General features: G+C 30.0%; 1 protein-coding gene across 1 annotated transcript; it reads right to left on the reverse strand.

The window, feature by feature from the left end:
- Positions 1-2,593: 2,593 nt before the first annotated feature.
- Positions 2,594-6,335, reverse strand: LOC113708144 (uncharacterized). Its single transcript, XM_027230612.1, has 7 exons — positions 4,761-6,335; positions 4,409-4,499; positions 4,125-4,282; positions 3,789-3,840; positions 3,613-3,692; positions 3,395-3,488; positions 2,594-3,318 (listed from the first exon to the last, which is right to left on the reverse strand). The coding sequence occupies exons 1-7, from the start codon at positions 6,333-6,335 to the stop codon at positions 2,594-2,596; spliced, it is 2,775 nt and encodes a 924-aa protein (XP_027086413.1).
- Between the last annotated feature and the right edge of the window lie 6,484 nt (positions 6,336-12,819).

Consider the following 12,819-nt stretch of genomic DNA (forward strand, 5'->3'; position numbering starts at 1 on the left):
ACACATATCATAATTCAAGTCAAAAGCCGTTCCATAGGCTCATAATATCATAAGAATAAGAATCAAAGTAATAACAAGTGCTGAAATACAATCTAGCAAAAGACAGATTCGACGTGTGGTTGCGGAAATAACACATCCGAGGCTACGCTTATCGGATTGAGGCGCAACTTATGCCGTTTCGAAGCTAAGACACAGGGCTATAATGTTCATGAAGATCACTTAATCCAATTTCCAATGCAACCTAGTCAAATCCTCAATTTACAGAACCAAAATCTAACTCGTCGGCTATTAAACCACACTGCACTGGAATGGTCATATCTCAGGTTACAAAGGTCCGATTAAGGTGTTCTTGAAGGCATTTGAAAGCTAAGTCAGAATACTACAACTTTCATGTTTTGGCAAAAAGCTAAATCAGTACGGATCCTAGTGAATAAACGTGATAAACTGGATAAACTGACCAAACGGACTACTGGGGAAAACCTTAAAACAGTAAGGGTATTTTGGTCTTTTCATGACCTACGTTGCTCCGATTGAGCTGAAATTTTGTAGGCACTATAAAATACCATTCTCTATAACTTTCATGTTTTGATCTAAGGCCAATTCGGCCTCTAACATGCAGTAACAAAACCGGGCAGAAAGGAAGAAAAATTTTCCAGAAATCTGGAATTTTCTGTTTTCAATGTAACCTTCCTTGATTTCTTACTTCCAATACTACCAAAACCCCTTATATAACTTAATTACAACATATATGCATCATACATCAAGTTAGCAGCAAGTCCTCAAACCCTAGTTCATAATATCAAAAGGGGAAAACCTCCAAAACATGATAGCATCCATGATTCACCACAAAATTGAGTTACTAAACTTAATTTAAACAAGATTGAAAGTAAGAATTAGAGAGATCATCTTCCTTACCTTGATTAGTGTCCACCAAGTATATCCCTAGCTTTCCCTTTCCAAAATCTCACCAATACTTCACTAACTAAACACTCAAAGGTGAGTTTAATCGGTTTATTTCCTTTGTTTTCTCACTTTGTAGCTAGAAATCAAGAGGTAGGATGGTGTTTCTTCTTGCTCTCTCCCTCACTCTTTGGGTCGGCCAAGCAGCAGAAATAAGGGGAAGAAGATGCAAAATTTGGAGATAAATAGAAAGTCCTTGTCTTGGTCAAGAAACCTTTAGGTGGCGACACTTGTCGCCACCACCACCTTTTATTTTTTTCTCTTTCTTTCTTGCATTTCTAGCCTTAGAATTCGGTCAAACCTAGCTGAACATGAGAGGATATTTTGCTCAAGTTTCAATAAGCTTGTATGGTAAGAAAGTGGTGGTCAAGTGGTGCGTTCAATCGGTAGTGCGCGGGACCCGCCGGTTCGCGCCCTTTTTTCTTAAAAACACACGTACTAGGGTTTTTACTTCCCATTCACTAACCTTATATCATTGCTCCTAATCACATATTATTTCTCACTTAAAAGTCACTTTTAAATCTCCAAATTTAATCCTTACTCTGTACCGAAAATTCATCCGGCGAAAAATCGCGAAAACCCTAATTTGCTCCAATCTCGAAAACAAAGAGTGAAACCCTACTTTTTAGGTTCATTTGCACTTATTAGAGAATAATTGGGTAGTAGGACTTTAATAAATAATAATTCCAAATAAAAGAGCATTTTTTTTTGAGAAAAATATAAGAAATTTGCGAGTCCTCACAAAGGCATGATTTTTTTTTTGTTTGTGCTTTGTACATGCATTTGACTGTTAGTCATGGGACAATTTGCATATTTTTTGAATTTATGAGTGATTTGTTACCGACCCCTTATTACAGAAAAGTAATATGTCATTCAGTCTTTGTATTTCAAATGTTAGTATAAAATTCCTTGCAAACTACATATTTACTATCTTATAGGATGCTATCTAGATAAAATATGGGGTATTTTACATTAATCATCTGTCTGTTGGTATTATTTAGTTATATGTTACACATAACATCTATTTTCTTGATATTCTATACCACTTGAGATCTCTAATTCATGTACTTTTTGATGTTATATTACGTGCAATTCAATTGAAGATTCATATATACGTACGGCAATTTTTAAATTATGTAGAATTTATTTCTTTGATAGTTATTTGATGCTTTTTGCAATTACATTTGTATCTTGATTTTTTGGATTGTTCCATAAATATAGAAGTGAAGTAAGCACCAGGCACCAATAATATATAGCTGATATGTAGTTTAATTGCATTACCTAAATGTTACGGTAGACCACAGAATATGTTTGATATGATTTTTTGGTTTATAATTATAATTGCTTTAAAATATAACAAGAATGTAATCAATTTATCTCTGCTTGTAAGGATAAACCAAACCTTACAAAAATTTCTCAAAATTGATTGAAATGCACTCATCTTTAAAAAACTACCTCAAGAAATATTGGCCTTAATAGTGTTGATGCAAGTAAGGAATTATGGTGCCTTTTCACTACATTCAAGCTTAATTATCCCTAAGATATAAGGCATTACAATGAATGAGGCTATCCATATGCCCCAAAAAGAAAAAAAAATAAAATGTCAATAGCTTATTACAACTTTTGTAAAATCTTATGTGAGGTCTCTAAAGAGATTAGTCTGACGACCAACCTTAACAGGCAACCCAAAATTTTGGTAGACTCTAATTTCACCTCCAAGAGTTGCTGCCACAATGACTGCACCCCAAGCAGTGGCTTGAATAGTATGACTTCCATTACTGTTTCCCAAATCAAAGGGAGACCACGAGGAGGACCAAGATTGAGAATTTGAAGAGCTAGAAGCTGAAATGGAAGGCGAATCACTATATTTAATTGATGGATAAGCTGATGTAAATGATTCACTAATACCAATTCCTAAATCTATACGAGAGGAATTAGAAAAATTATCATCTCCGCAGCTAGTGGATCTTTCTAGCATGTTGTTGTTGTTGTTAGTGTTGTCATCATCTCTTTTCTTGGGAAGAGGTGGCAAATGCCTCTTACTATTTGCGATGGTACTACTTTCTTCTTTGGTAGGAGAGCGTGCAGGAGATTTTGGAGGTAGAGTACTACGTTTCGAATGCCTTTTTGAATGTATTTCAACCAATGGTGGTTCCTGCTTTATGGTACCTGACCATGGGATTGCAACCGAGACATCTCTACATTGAAAATGCTCATGAGATTGGATGGTAACCTTACTCTTGCCTTTTAGATCTTGGCGCTTCCAAATATAGACTTGACTATCTTCGCTTGCACTTATTATGTACTTTCCATCAGGACTGTATGCAGCCGGAATTTGACTATTAGTGTTTCGGAAACCTGTACCAAAGAAAAATTATTGTCATCAGTTCATAAACTTTTATATTTTAACTATTTAAAGTATATGAGAGGCTACCTTTGAATTTATGAGTGACAACTAATCCGTCTAAGATTTGAATCCGAGAATCAGCAGAACTAACCAATAATTCAGTTGGATTCCATGGAGCAAACTGTAAATAAAATAGATCGGTTACATTGTTTGCAACTGTTTATTAAGGGCAAGGGTTGTAGAAATTGAATAAATTGTACTAGAATATAGAATATAATAGAATTTAGTACAATAAAAAAAAGTACCTGGAGACCAGTGACCTTTTTAAATTGAGATTTTTTCTTGTTCTGGAGTTGAATTTGACCATTCTGCTCTAATTTGTAATCTTGTCAAACAAAAAACTAAACTAACATTATTACTATGTAGAACTACATTAACTAATTGATAAGATTAAAAATAGAATTAGATTGATCATTCGTACCGGTAATATTGTAGGATCGACAACTTCCCTTATGAGAACCAATTATGGCACCCTTTTGAATTCAAAATAAAGTTCAGTAGTAAGTTTGTATGCTTGGTTCTTTAGTTATACAAAAGTAAAAAAGAACTAGAGAATCATGATTATGAGACATGTATTCAAAGGATTCTAGAATTCTACAAGTAAACGGCAAAAATAGTCTAGATTCAATTATTATAAAGTTAACATAGCCAAGTACAAGTTAACATAGCCAAGTACTAAAGATTTCAGAATATGAGAATCAACAAAGAGATATTTTTTAGGTAAAAAAAATTTTAAACTATATGTTATAATTATTACCTGGCCATCAGGAGTATAGCAAGCAGCGGTGACCATTTCATGAATATCAATCCAGTCCACCACTTGACGGTCAGATATATTCCATATACGAACCTTTGCATCTAGGGAACCACTGATGAAATAATCATCATCTACTGGATTGAAGTCTATGCATGTAACTACATACAATTTATTCATCAAAAGAAAAGAGAGTCAAACAAGGTTTTACAATATTTAGAAACAAGTGCCATTGATCTTTGCAAAATGTCAGAATGATCAAAAGCATGGCTTTCTTAACACCTTACCATAATCATTGTGTGCAAACATTTTTAAACAACTTTTTGTTTCCATGTCCCAAAGTCTTACAGTCTTGTCCATTGATGATGAAAGCAATTGCTACAAGGAAAACACAATCATATTAAGAATTATATATTGGAACCATATGAAAAATAAAATTTTCTTCGATAGTTCTTTCTTAAACAATTCCTTAAACCTATTCTATAAGTAATAGCTATGGTTTTTTACTTTAATACTAGACTAATTTTCTTCGTCTTGTGATTAAAGCATGGCTACATAACTTCACTCTAATTTTAAATAAATTTTTTGAACTAGAAAAAGAAATTTAAGTTTTAAAAATATCATTCTAACCAAACAAACCTGATATCTTGACCAAGAAAGATCTAAAACATCATCTAGGTGACCACTGAAAGTGCATGTTGGTTTCTCTGAAAGCGCAAACACGGTTTCTGGTACGTGAGCATAATCAGGGATGGAGTTACTCTTTTTTTTATTTATACTTTTTCCCTTTTTTCTCTTTTCTGATGGCATGGGAGTAATTTCAGCTAGAGGAGGCCTATCTGTAACATTTGAAAACATTGGATGAATAGGTGTGCTATTGATAGATTTCACATCATCAAGTGGTTTCGTCGACATAACTTCACATTCTTGTACTTCCCATACATGGATTACTCTATCTTCTCCTGCACTCGCAAGGTAATGTGAATCTGTGCTAAACTTCATGGTCCATATAGATCCCTCATGTGCTTGAATTTCTTGACATAGATGCAAAGCTGTATATTCCTTGTATGATTTTCCAGTCTGATGCACTTTAACCCATTGGGAGGAATTCTTGCTAGTTTTCTGGTCCACAATTGAAGGACACTCTCTTTCTTTATCAACCTTTAATCCACTCATAGAATTTGCTACTCCTTTAATGTTCTTTAAAAGAGCAGCGCCCCTTCTTTTGCTATATCTGAAGCTTTTACTAATATATGAATTTGCTGAAATTCTTTTGCTTTCATCATCTATATTTTTTGAGAAATTTTCACGGCGCATCAACTCTTTCACAACAGGAGAATATCCCACGGATTTCTCAAATTCCTCCATGGTAAGCTGCTTTCCAGTTTGAACATCACTGAGCTTATTCCACATCCCTTGTTCATTGGACTCTTTAACAATAAACTCTTTTCCAGTGTCCAAATTTTTTATCAAAAAGAATGAGCCAAAGCCACTATCGGGAAATATGGATGATAGTAGTCCACTATTAGAAGATTTACATACCATTTTTGTAGAAGATACTCTGACAGGATGTGCATAAGGATATAAACCTGAATGGGGTGTTATTAGTACGGATAATGTTCTAGTGAGGCGTTGTTTAGAGACTGGACCAATTAATTCTTCTTTCCTTTTCTTAGTATTTGCAGAAAATGCTTCAATATCCCCATCTGATCTTGATCTTACCAACAGAATTGGAGTTGAATCTGGAGTTTCTTGCTTTGTTTCATCTTTCAAAGGAGAAGAAAATTCAAACTTTCTTGTAGAAACCTGACCAGTATCAATTTTTCTGGAAGTTGTTTGGACAATCTTAGCACTAGCAATTTTGAGAAGATTCTTGTTGCTTGACAAGCCCATTCCGTGAAAAAGGCGCTTACGGCGCTCCTTGATATCTCCTGGCTCAGCCATCCACATACCATAATCTTCCAACACGGGAGCAGAATTCGTTGCCACTTCAAAATCACGAAAATTGTTGATGGAAACATAGGACTTTGATGAAATGCAAGAAGCAAAAGAAAGACGGCTGTCTTCAAATTCTTCATCATTATCTGATCCTGAGGACACCAAATCTAGAGGAACAACTGATGATATCCTATCATGGGATTCGAAGAATTGATCATCATCATCATAATCTTCTCCCAAGCCATCCCAATTCATTGTTAATGTTCTTTTGTACATTGTAGCACATTAGTTGAAAGAAAGTTTAACAAATTAAATCAAGAAAGAATTGGGAAGGAATTCATAGAACATATTTAATTTAGCAAATCTCTTCTTTTCCTCTATAGATCTAAATGGTATGGGACTGAGGAAGTGGAAGAGAGAAAAATAAGGGCCATGACCTCAATATTTTAACCGTTTGTGTACTAGTCTAATTGGTTGGAGAGAAATAAACGATCAATAGAGGTCTCTACATCTCCTCACTTCTATTTTTATCTATTCTATATGTCTACATGGCAATAATCTTTGGTTTTTACATTTTAACATGTTTATAATATTTATTGTTGATAAGTAAGTAACTAAAAATAAATTATGTAGTTAAATGTGTAAGTGAAATTAGCATATGTAACATTTTAATAAAGACAAAGAAAAATTATTATGTAATAAGTAAATACTTAATGAAAAATTTTACGCATGCAAAGTAGCATAAGAAGAATACATGGTATGCTACAAATATTAATTGGAATAACACATTTTGTTATATTTTGATTTATACATTGTTAAATAAGGGAAAGATTCCATATCTAACTTGTAATTTGAAGTAAGGCATTATTTATAGAGTAAATCTTATATACACTGATATTGTATATACTATCACCGTTGGATTTATGATATATGTACAAAAGTTGAATTTTAAATTCAAATTTTGCATATTTGTCATTCATTCAATACTAATAGTGTATAACCATCATTGTAGAAAAGATTAATCCTTACTTTGTAACTTATTTAGTTATAGTATTGTTTTCATTTTTAACTTTTATGATTTAAAAAATATTATATTGAATAAATTTTGATTTTGATTTGAATTTAACTTAATTAAAACAAGGATCTATCTAATGGAATCGACACCCATTAAGATGTACTTTAGGTGTTATGATTTTGAAGAGGCAAGATTAATCATGGAAAGTATATAAATGTAAGGAAAGATAATAATTGTTAGTATGTGTATATATAGAGTAGGTTGTGTGAAATTTAGGTATATTATCCCTAAAAACAATATATTACTAGTAATTCACCTGTGTATTTGCAGGAGCACTTTTTATGCTCTAAAGTTTTTTTATTTTTTTGAACGAAAATTGATATAAAATAGCTCAAAATACTATTTTATAAAATTTAATATACTAATTTAACACAAACATTTAAATTAAATAGATTAAAAATAGTTAATTTATGATAACTTAATAATTGTTTGAATCAAATCTTATCCCGTGATTCAATTATGTTTAATCTAATTAATGATGGTATGTCAACATATGAGTAAAGAAGATATATTAGGAAATAAATGCACTTAATATTTGATTCTTTTACTATTAAAAATATTTTAAAAAGCAAACTTTAAATAATAAACTTATTATTTATCAAATTATTAAAAACTAACAAAACAAGTAATTTAGTAGAACATTTACAATCCAATGTTTATATAGATACCATTTTAGCCTACATTGAATTCCACTAGAAAGAGAGTACAAAAATAAAAGAATTTTAGGAATAGAATGATTATTTATACAATCTAAGTGGACTTGTATGAGTAATATACTAAAATTGAGGAATATAAATTCATTGAAAATGAAAATTGTCAAATGTTTAGAATAGCAAATGAATAATCAAGTCAAATGATAGAAAAATAATCAATGTAATTGAAGAAAATTTAAAAAAATAATGTTGATTGATTGAAAAAAAAGAAAAGCATAACTATCAATGTAAACATATATAATGTAGGGAATTAATAGATTTAAATTTGCTATAAATAAGGAAGTATTAGAATGATTAAAAAAAATTTGTCCAAATTTTAGTAATGATAATAAATGATCAATTCAATAATAGGAATGGAGAATGTGATTGTACAGAATTAAAAAAGGAAAGCTATTAACAAAAAATAAGACAAGGCATAAATTATACAAATGTATGCAAAGTAGGTAATTAATCGATTGTTTGAAATTTACTATATCCAAGAAAGTAATAAAGGACTATCATTAATTGTTATAAAAAAAATCCACCAAGAAGTATAAGCAAACACAAATTTTTCCTACATAGCAAAAATAATAAAACTTCTTCCTCTTAAAAACTCGGGATAACCATTTTTTTGTTGGAATAACCAACTTAGTAACCTATCAAAGGGAAAAAAAAAAACTTCGTATGTAAGCATCAATATAGCATACTTTGTCCAAATTTTAGTAATGATAATAAATAAATAAGCAAATAACATGAATAGAAAATGTCATTAAAGAGGATTAAAATGAAAGATATCAGTTGATTGACAAAAAAATAAATAAGGTACAATCAATACAAATTTATATAGGATAGGTCATTAATAGATTGGGTAAAATTAGGGATGGCAACGGGGCGGGGTTGGGGCGGGGGACCCCTCCCCCGCCCCCTGCCCCGTTGCCTATTAGTTCCCCCTGTCCCCCGCCTCCCGCTCCCTCCGCCCCGCCCCGCTTCCCCCGCGGGGGCACCCGCGGGGTTAATAAAATTTTATTATAATTAAATTTTAATAAATAATCAAGTACTAAAATATCAACACATCACCAAATTATTATTCATTGTAATTTTACAATTGAAACTCTTAAAAATAATCAAACAGAAGTTAGTTGAATACAATCCAATATGATGAAATAAATATAACTAAAATAGTCAAGTTTTCACTTTTAGTACAAATGCAATCACTAATTCATTATTGTGTTTGTGCTTTTTTTTGAGAAAAAAGTGTTATTCTATTAAGTGTAATTAGAAATTTAGTATAAATGTATTAGTAAATTTAGTATAACTAATTAATAAATTCTATTAGTAGACATGTATAATTATTCATATAATTGATAATATCAATTATATTACATAAACTAATATACATTATATAATACATCTAACTAATAATATCATTATCATAAGTTTATAACTAATTAACTTATATATTATATATAATTATATATATATTTTTTGTTTTGCGGGTGGCGGGGCGGGGGTATACTTCCCCACCCCCCCGCCCCGAGAGCCCCCCGCGGGCACCCGCCCCCATTGCCATCCCTAGGTAAAATTGACTATAAATAAGAAACTGCAAAAAATACTATATAATTAATTGTTACAAAAAATCCACAAATCTATAAATGGACACACTTTTTTCTTATAATTTAATTTGCGACATGGTATGAGAATAAAATGTCCATTTGGCAAAATATGGGAATAACTAACCCACCAACTTATCAAATCGAAATTGAACATTGTTTTACTATATTTATATGGAGTTTACTAATGAGTGCCAACTTAAAAATTCACTCATCATGCCATGTATATATATATATATATATATATATATATATATATATATATATATATATATATATATATATTAACAATTATTACCCTACCATACAATTATATACTTTTCCTATTTAATTTACCTATTTTCTCTTGTATTTATTTACTTTTCCTAATTTATCTTACATTTCTACAAATATGACACCTAAAATATATCTTAACGAATGCATAATGAGCATCAGTTAGGCAGACACGATTTATATGTATATGATTGTTCAAATTTTTTTTTTTGAAATTTGCTACTTATAAGTCGTAATGATTCCTTCATACATATAGGAAAAAAGTTTTATAAGTTTTATTCAGTAAATTGAGTATATATAGTGTTTTAATATATGCTTTTTATTTAAATTATAGTTTTCTTAAAAATATCTCAATTATGAAAATCTAAACTTTATCTCTTAAAAGTAATTTATTGAATTTTGTAGTACATTTTTCATGTGTTTGCTAAAAAATTTTAATGAGTGACTGTTAAATAAATGCAAAAGTTCAAAGCAAAGATGTATAAAACAATATAAGATTTATTAACGAGAAAACATGAAGATAACAGAATATAATGAAACCATTTGTTAGCTTGAAATTATTAATAAGAGATGTAGCAACTCTTTATAGTGGCTTACAAGATAGAAGGTGTAAAAATAAGAAATTTCATGATGATAACTGATGTTCACGTACCGAGTTGTCCTCTTACACTGCAAATTTACAATTCATCACAGTTTTACCTTTTAGCACTCTAGAATCTATCATCTATTAAAAGGCAACTATGTTGACTTTCCTACATAGGACAAATATATTGACTTTCCTATAAATATCCTCCATTATCCTACCTTTTCCTTAATCTAAAATTAGTAGTATTATCCTAAGATCCTATGCCAATACACTTCTATCACTTTACTCTCCCTCATACCTTCATCAAAAACTAAAAATAAAATATTCTTGAAGTAACCCAATTGACAAATTAATCTACATAAATTCTACACTTCTCTCCTCTTATCATTTGTTTCCTTTTGCGCCAAATCTAATTAGTTAACTCTTTTCTTATATTTTTTATTTTTCTTACCAAAATGAAGCAATTCCTAATTTCTTTGTCAATCTTAGCAAAATTGATAGTTTGTATCATTTTTAGAACTTGTGATTGAATGGAGAAAAGTTAATCGTTAGAATAATTTTAATTTTTTTAAAATTATACCTTTATTGTGAATTAACTATTTCTAATTTCTCATGCTTATTACACTAAAATTTGCAAGAGTTGTAATTGTTGATAATATACCTATAGTAGAAATTTGTGCATATCTCCTTCTATGCTTCTCCAGGATGATAATGGAAAGTTATTGGGGAAAAGAAAATAACTATAATTGACTTGTGAATTTTGTGAGATGGGAAAGGTTAGGGCATAATGACAGTGAAACATATTCTTCAAAAAGTTAATAAGAGACAGTAAAGCAGAAGAGGATAATTGTGAAGTGCAATTATCATTTGACTTTCATGAAAGATGTCAAAATAGTAAATTTTTTATCTTTGGAAAAATGAAATTAATTCAAGAATAACTAAATAAAAAGTATACATGTATATCTAATGTAGATACGTATTATGGAACTCCTCTTGTTGCTATAAATTGTACAAAAAAAAAACTAATTAGAATCAACAAAATTTACCTTTTGATAGATCCTCAAAATTTTTCTCCTATTTAAAAATATGAATTTAGGCATAACAGTGCACAAGAATGTATAAAATTTGATTTATCCAAATTAGAATTTAAACTTAGGTAAAGTAATCAAATAAGAATACCAACATAGGGTGCACACATGCTCATATTATTCTTTATCTTGCTCTTTTGGTATTTTAATGGTGGAAGAAAAGGAAAAACTAATATGAGAAAGTTTTGAGTACTAAAGTTGACAAAAGTTGCTAGAATGATAAATAGGATGTAGCATAAATTTTCTACTTTTTTCACTAAAGGGTGAATCAAAGCCTTAAACAAATTATTTTTCCTAGAGAATTTGTTCAGCACGTAGCACAATCTTGAAAGACATTAATTTAGAGGTCCGCTTCAATTACAATACGATTTGAAAGTTCAAGATTTATTAAATACATAAATTGCATATTGAATCCATGTCAAGATCTCTAATGTAGTTGTTAAATCTTACCAATGTATAATACTTTGTTTATCAAATCTTGTATGAATTTCTATATGTTTCTACTTGATTTTTAAAATTGTTGCTTAATACATACAAGAACTTAGATTTACTTTGAATGTAGATTTTCTTCCAATTCAACTAAGTAATCCAAATCTCTCTTATGTGGTTCATGTTATTCTAAAATGCAATATTTTGTAGTTAGTATTTCATGTATTGTCATTTGGTTTTAAAATTTGATACTAAAATTTTATTCAATTTATCTATTCATCATAAATCAATTGCTTTATTTATTTACTTACAAACATTGTACTCAAGAATATTAGATGGAGTACTATACTTATTCAAAGAAAAAAAGGTGCAAATGTTTATTGAATGCAATAAATAGGATAATAGGATATTATTTTAGGAAAATATCTTTATTATCTAGACTCATGGCATCCAATACAAGAGGAAGTAATGAATCCTAAAATGAAAACCTAATCCTTTTTTTAACTTCTTATGTGTCATTTGGTGTAGTTTATTTATACAATATGATTTACAGTGTACTAGGTTGACATCATTTCAACACTCAACATTTTTAAATTTAATAAATATGTTTATGTAATAGATAGTATTATTATAGAAATTTTAAATGCATTGGTATTTTCTTTTACCTATCTTTCTGAACTACTGCTTACAAAAAAAGATATAGACTTTTTTCATACATATATATGGATAGAAATTTCTTTGTTTGGCGGATATTTATGTGTACATCAATTGCAATCATCTACTTTGCATTTGCGCATTCTTGTCGAAGAGCTATAAATAAAAGTTAGTCTTTCTTTTTCTATTTTGTTTAAAGTTAGTCATTTTAACAGGTTGGTTGAATTTATTACCTAGAGTTTCTTTTTCTTTTTTCTTCTTTTAGTTAAAATACTACTACTAATTTATTTCCAGCCTAAGAAGAAGCAAAATTATTTTTTAACATTTAATTCTTTTCCTTAACATAATTTCAA

This window comes from Coffea arabica, chromosome 9c (genome assembly GCF_036785885.1).
Source record: "Coffea arabica cultivar ET-39 chromosome 9c, Coffea Arabica ET-39 HiFi, whole genome shotgun sequence".
NCBI lineage: Eukaryota > Viridiplantae > Streptophyta > Magnoliopsida > Gentianales > Rubiaceae > Coffea > Coffea arabica.

Excerpts from the sequence above, each read along its gene's own strand:
- LOC113708144 (XM_027230612.1), bottom strand. The coding sequence starts at position 6,335 with ATGTACAAAAGAACATTAACAATGAATTGGGATGGCTTGGGAGAAGAT. Across the intron at positions 3,841-4,124 it reads GCTATACTCCTGATGGCCAG|GGTGCCATAATTGGTTCTCA; the intron begins GTAATAATTATA and ends TGAATTCAAAAG. Across the intron at positions 3,489-3,612 it reads AAAAGGTCACTGGTCTCCAG|TTTGCTCCATGGAATCCAAC; the intron begins GTACTTTTTTTT and ends TTTTATTTACAG.